We start from the raw sequence: 5,901 nt of genomic DNA, 5'->3' as shown, positions 1-5,901 counted from the left end.
AGGCTGAACTCTGTGTCTCAACCTTGCAGGGTTGGCTAATAGCCATTAGGCTAACATTCTAACCAGAGACCAGAAGGTTTCTTATGTGTGTAAGCTTAACAAATAGCAAGGAATTAGAAAAGCATATGCGTAACTAAGCAGCCAACACAGATGAAAATTTTCAGCTTCTACAACAGAGGCATAATTAAATGAAGTCTTCACCTCACCATTTTTTCTATTTTGTTTCTCAATATACCCATGTTTGTGCTCAAGTAAATCTATGGGACAAAAAATGACCAATACTTCTTCCTTCCGACAACTGTATTGATGGTACTAAATCCTGAGGAAAATGGGCACCAGTAACACTTCATATAAAAACATGGAATGCTAACAGAAGAATAGTCAAACATAATCAAACACGATGTATAGAATCTGAAGCTTAAGGGGAGATGGTGCAGGAGCCTCATAACCCAAAAGGATACTCTAAATTATATATCAATTAAATTTTACATTAGATGAAAATAGGCAAGAAAATTCACTAATGAATCATCTGCATAATAGTCATACGAACAGATGGAAATGTACAGATATGATTCCTTTGGTACCTGATAGATTATTTCTTATTCGTGCACCGATTATTCGCCCGCTGACCTCATCTTTAAGTAAGGATATCACTTCTGCATGGTTAAGTACAGCTGCACCAGCTAAAGCAGCTGTACATGCTATTGCAACATTTAGACGCGAATCATTCATTTGTCCATCATAATAAACCACAGTGCCCTTCAAGGTCTTGTTTTTGCCATTCCTTGCCAATGTGGGAAAGAGTTCAACCGACTCTTGTGCTGAATAGTACCTAGACAAATGCAGCAACTGCCTCCCAGCAACTAAATCGTACATTTTCAAGCCAATCCAGTAGTATATAGCCTCAAACCAGTCAAAACATGGAGTCATGCACGGCAGAGCATGGCAGAGGTGTGGAGCATTATCAATGACTTGTTTCCGCTCCTCAAGAGCATGGAAAACCAGCTTTAACTGCCCATAATCTAAGTTAAAAACAGCTTTCTCCAAGTAACGAACTCCTGAAATGATTATCTTACACGTGAGCAACAGATATCCAAGATGCTATAAAGAAATCAAGAATATCTGAGATATCATCTAATAAAATTATAAAAGAGATCACAATTTTTCTTAGATTGAAAAATAATATTAACTTCCGGGATACATTGACTTTCGCAGTGGGGAATGTTAGTATTATTAGGCGGGTGTTTGGGAGACAAATTTTATGTAAAAATGCATTTTTGAATAGTAAATTAATGGGAAATATGTGGTTGAAAAATAAGAAATTTTTTTTTTATTTACGTGTAATATTATTTTAATAAAGAATGTGTGGTAGAAAAAAAAGAGAGAAATGCATTTTGAAAAAAATGGGTACCAAACGGGGTCTAGATTCTGGGATGATTGTTGGTGTGAACATCAACCGCTAAAAGTGGGTTTCCTTCCTTGCATCGCATTGCCCTGATGCCTTCTGCTACAGTGAATGATGTATTAGACATTGACAATGGGAGTTACAATTGGAATATTACTTTTGGGAGGGGTTTACAGGATTGAGTATTGAATGATTATACGCTATTGAAATGCATTTTGAAAAAAATGGGTACCAAACGGGGTCTAGATTCTGGGATGATTGTTGGTGTGAACATCAACCGCTAAAAGTGGGTTTCCTTCCTTGCATCGCATTGCCCTGATGCCTTCTGCTACAGTGAATGATGTATTAGACATTGACAATGGGAGTTACAATTGGAATATTACTTTTGGGAGGGGTTTACAGGATTGAGTATTGAATGATTATACGCTATTTTTGACCTCCTTGCATGAGGTGCAAATTCAGGTAAGAGAAGATGATCATAGCAAGTGGTGGTTGACACGGGGTAGTATTTTCTCAATTCGCACTTATTGTAGATCCCTTTTGGGACATTTAGAGAGTTCATTAGCCTGGAAGACGGTGTGGTTGCCTCCACAGGTGGCATTTTTACTATGGACAGTTGTGAGATGACAAGTGTTAATGGTGGATAATCTTCGAAGAAAAGATTTTTATGCAATCGAGTGATGCTATATGTTTAAGAAGGATGGGGAGACGATTGACCACTTGCTCATTCATTGCGATGGTGTTTGTTGGCGGTGGCTAGCGTCTCAATTCCATATGTTGCCTAGACATTTAAAGGATGTGTTGTGAGCATAAAGGATAAAACTTTGTGATAAGGATAGCAAACTTGTAAGGGATTTTATCCCGAGATACATTGTATAGTGTGTGTGGAGAGAAATGAACAATTACTGTTTTGAAGACCAAACATAAACGACGAAGCACATCAGAGAACTATTTTCTTTAACTTTGTATAGTGGTTTAATGTCGCGGCTTCTAATCCTGTAGAAGGGCTACCTAATTTCTTATTGTATGTTTCTTGTTTAAATTGATGATACACTTTCTGTGTATTTTGCTTTGATTAATAAAATTACCTGATTATCTATTAAAAAGATTGAAAAATAATTGTTGACAAATTGAGCCTCTTAGTATTGTCTACAAAAAAATAAAATAAAAATGAAAGAATAGCAGCCAAAGTTAATCAACTGCACACACAAGTTGCAAGTGAAACCATTAACCGTGTTAGACTAAATTAGCCAAAATATATGATCCATTGTGGCTAAGATTAGGAAATTAACGTCTTAGAATAATAAAGAGAAATGTCAAAATATGACCTCAAAATGTGGGAAAAAAGAAACTTTAGGTTCATGTGAATCCTTACTCAAAAAATAGCACGATGGCGTCAATGTTAACAATGTAAACTTGCAAAACAACAAATGGAGGAAGCATGTTAGTTTTAGTCCATCTCGTTCTACTAAGATTGCATAGCTCTTGTGAATAGGACACATTTAGGATTGTACAAGGCATAATCTAAGCATCTACTTCGTCCTTCCTTTATCCTCAGAAGGTGTCACATTCACTTGGCATCTCATATCTCCATTTCATATTTTTTATCATTGTAATGTGGCGAAATATCCATCTCAACCAATGTTGTTAAAACCTAAATGGACCTGCCGATTCAACCGGAACCAGGCACAAAGCGGTCAAGTTACGTGCTATTAACCAAATACTAAAAAACCTGTAAAAAATTAGCTAAACTGATTCATTCAGTCGAGAACCGATAAACCACTCATGGTTTTGGAGAGTTTCCCTGTTTGACTTTAAAAAAGAACAGGAATATGCCCCGGATGTAACCACACAGCTTCCTAGACTCCAAATTCATAGATCCTGGTTTTATAGAAGTTCATCCTCTAATCCTACTCCCCAATTTCCAACACAGGAACAAAGAAAAATCTTCAGCAGGGTGCCAAATCCAATAAATAGCATGTCACCATTTTTTGAGTCTCCAACAACCAGTTTATATATTTATATAAATATATTTGGCAAGCGGTTCAATCCTGGATGAACCTTGACCTTTTCCATTTTCCGGTTCAATGTTCAGACTGGTTTAAAAACATTGATCTCAACATATTCATTTTTGCTAAACTCACGTTGCAGTTATTTTGCCTTCTAGTGCACACCATATTAGAATCTGGTCTAAAAATCATTCTACAGAGCATTCCGTTTAACTAGATAGATATGATTTAAAGGAATAGAATTTGAGTTGCGCCTCTCTATTTACAAGGTACTCTAACCATATTCATTACACCCTACTCAATAGACTGCTATTGGAGATGACATGATCTTCTACATTGACTCTGCCATCATACTTATTCTTACTATGATTAAGGGGGAATTCCACCTATTCCATTTTAAATTCTAGATTCTAAAATGTTCCTTCAATATTTTTACTATATTCCGCCTCCTAATCTCCTCCAATATATCATCAACAGAATAGCATAGTCTAAGGAATCTCATCTTAGATATCTCAAGTGAAAAATAAATAAGTATTAAAGCAAAAAGATAAGGACTTAGTAAGAAATCTCCTTTCAAGCCTATATAAAAGGTAATTTTCAGTTAAGACCATGGGCGAGTCTTACTTATTTTGTTTATGCTTGTCCATCCATCTCCAAGATATATAAAAAGCTTCTATTGTAATCTATATAGTATAAGATGAGTGGTTCTTTAAGATTGTCACCCTTTATCATAAAAATGTCAGGAATTTAATTTCATGGTTAAGGGGAAAAGAATTCATTGTCGTGCTATTTCCTATCAGATCACATTCATACCAATTATAATGGACTGATATGATTGATACTACTGCCAGATTGTAAAGTGAGGGAATGCTATTGTTTTTGTCACACATGTATGTCAAATAATACTAAAAATTCTTGGACGGCATCGTCCATGCAAAAGTTTAGTGCAATTTTTTGTACATAGTTTAACTAACAAGTTGAAAGAAACTATAATTGACCCTACAATATGTTTTTGCACATAGTACAGTTCTAAAAGCGGTACGGTTTAGCACTCGCCTAATAATAAAGTTTCTATGGCTAAACAAGTTACGTTTTTTCTTATGTCATTAGGTCATTGTCCATGACTAATTTCGGTTCAATCTAAAACCGGAACAAAAATGATCATTTCGAATGACAAGCTAATTAAATAGCATTTTTGCAATTTCTAACATTTCCAAAAGAGAGAAATGATGTAAATCTCTCTCCAATTAAGTAATATCTTCCTGTCTTCAATTGGATCGCTAGAATCCACATGACTTCACATTTGAATACTCGGTGGTAGTGAAATCAAAGTACTTGGTACGTACATATGTGATTATCCTATGAATACTACTATGTAGCACCACAAATGCTTAGCACCCGTCTAGGTGACAGTGGGAACCACTGCCTAATCGTATGAATCAAAAGTAGTACCACTGTTGTTAGCTGTACTCTTATTTAATGCCTTAAGCTAGTAGGTCCTTAATTCTTTAACGTTTCGGAAATTTTGTCTCCTTATTTCATTTAATTAATGATGCCAATCAATACCTCTTTTCCTCCTGTATACGTGTGGGGAAAAAAAAAAGAAAGGAAGAAGAAGAAGAATTAACACTCTGCTTCAAATTTCTACAGTCGATAAAAGCAAAGCTTCATTTGGAATATAGAATGGTTTTTCTAGAACTATAATTTGTTTCGTTAATATGACAAGAACATGTCCCTTTCACGTGAAGAACAAAATTATTATTTTCACACAGTCACAGGTACCATATGATAGCGTATGAAAGTCATCAATGCCAGTTAACCTTAACCCGTGCCTATTACGGTACAATTCCTACTGCTCAGATTACAACACACTAATGTATGTATTAATGCACGTAATATATATGTAGATATGCTGACCTCCATGGATGAGTTTGGTTGACCGGGAGGAGGTGCCGGAGGAGAAGTCCTCGCGCTCGACAAGGCCGACGCGAAGGCCGCGGGTGGTGGCGTCCAGGGCAACTCCGCAACCGGTGGCGCCTCCGCCCACGACAAGGATGTCGAGCGGATTGGCTGAGCTAGACCCCATCAGAGCCGACTCCTGAACATCACGAGATGGAACAACGGCAAATGGGTCCGCAATTTTCTGCTTTATGGCGGTGAGGACTGATCCGCCGCCGCCGCGATCACTGGAGGAGATTGAGGTGTTGCCAAGGAGGGTGTAATAAACGGCGCCAGATGTGGCGGCGATTGCACCGAGCCGGCGGAGGCGTATGGCGGTGGCCATGAAGAGGATGACGAGTGATGATTACGGAGTATGGGAAATGATGTATAGTTATGGCTGTACACTCTTTAATCCTGTTGGAAAAGGTCGTGTCAGTAATCTGACAGGGGGAGAAATTTTAAAACAGTTGTGCCTGGTGTAGAGCACTTATTGTACACCCATACGCTCCTTGGGATTCCATAAGTATATTATAAAAAGGTTGAACC

The 5,901-nt window shown here is 37.3% G+C and overlaps 1 protein-coding gene across 1 annotated transcript; it reads right to left on the bottom strand.

Moving 5' to 3' along the window:
- Positions 1–242: 242 nt before the first annotated feature.
- LOC111389340 (glycerol-3-phosphate dehydrogenase SDP6, mitochondrial-like) lies at positions 243–5,840 on the bottom strand. The gene is made up of 3 exons (XM_023014260.1): positions 5,332–5,840; positions 585–1,058; positions 243–319 (listed from the first exon to the last, which is right to left on the bottom strand). Exons 1-3 carry the CDS (start codon positions 5,696–5,698, stop codon positions 258–260), a joined length of 903 nt encoding a protein of 300 aa, XP_022870028.1. The 5' UTR covers positions 5,699–5,840; the 3' UTR covers positions 243–257.
- Between the last annotated feature and the right edge of the window lie 61 nt (positions 5,841–5,901).

Source organism: Olea europaea, unplaced genomic scaffold, assembly GCF_002742605.1.
Source record: "Olea europaea var. sylvestris unplaced genomic scaffold, O_europaea_v1 scaffold5835, whole genome shotgun sequence".
NCBI lineage: Eukaryota > Viridiplantae > Streptophyta > Magnoliopsida > Lamiales > Oleaceae > Olea > Olea europaea.
The sequence above is the reverse complement of the archived record's forward strand: the minus strand, read 5'-3'. Positions and strand labels throughout refer to the sequence as shown.

Excerpts from the sequence above, each read along its gene's own strand:
- LOC111389340 (XM_023014260.1), bottom strand. The coding sequence starts at position 5,698 with ATGGCCACCGCCATACGCCTCCGCCGGCTCGGTGCAATCGCCGCCACA. Across the intron at positions 1,059-5,331 it reads AACCAAACTCATCCATGGAG|GAGTTCGTTACTTGGAGAAA; the intron begins GTCAGCATATCT and ends TAATCATTTCAG. Across the intron at positions 320-584 it reads AATAAGAAATAATCTATCAG|GATTTAGTACCATCAATACA; the intron begins GTACCAAAGGAA and ends CATTTTCCTCAG.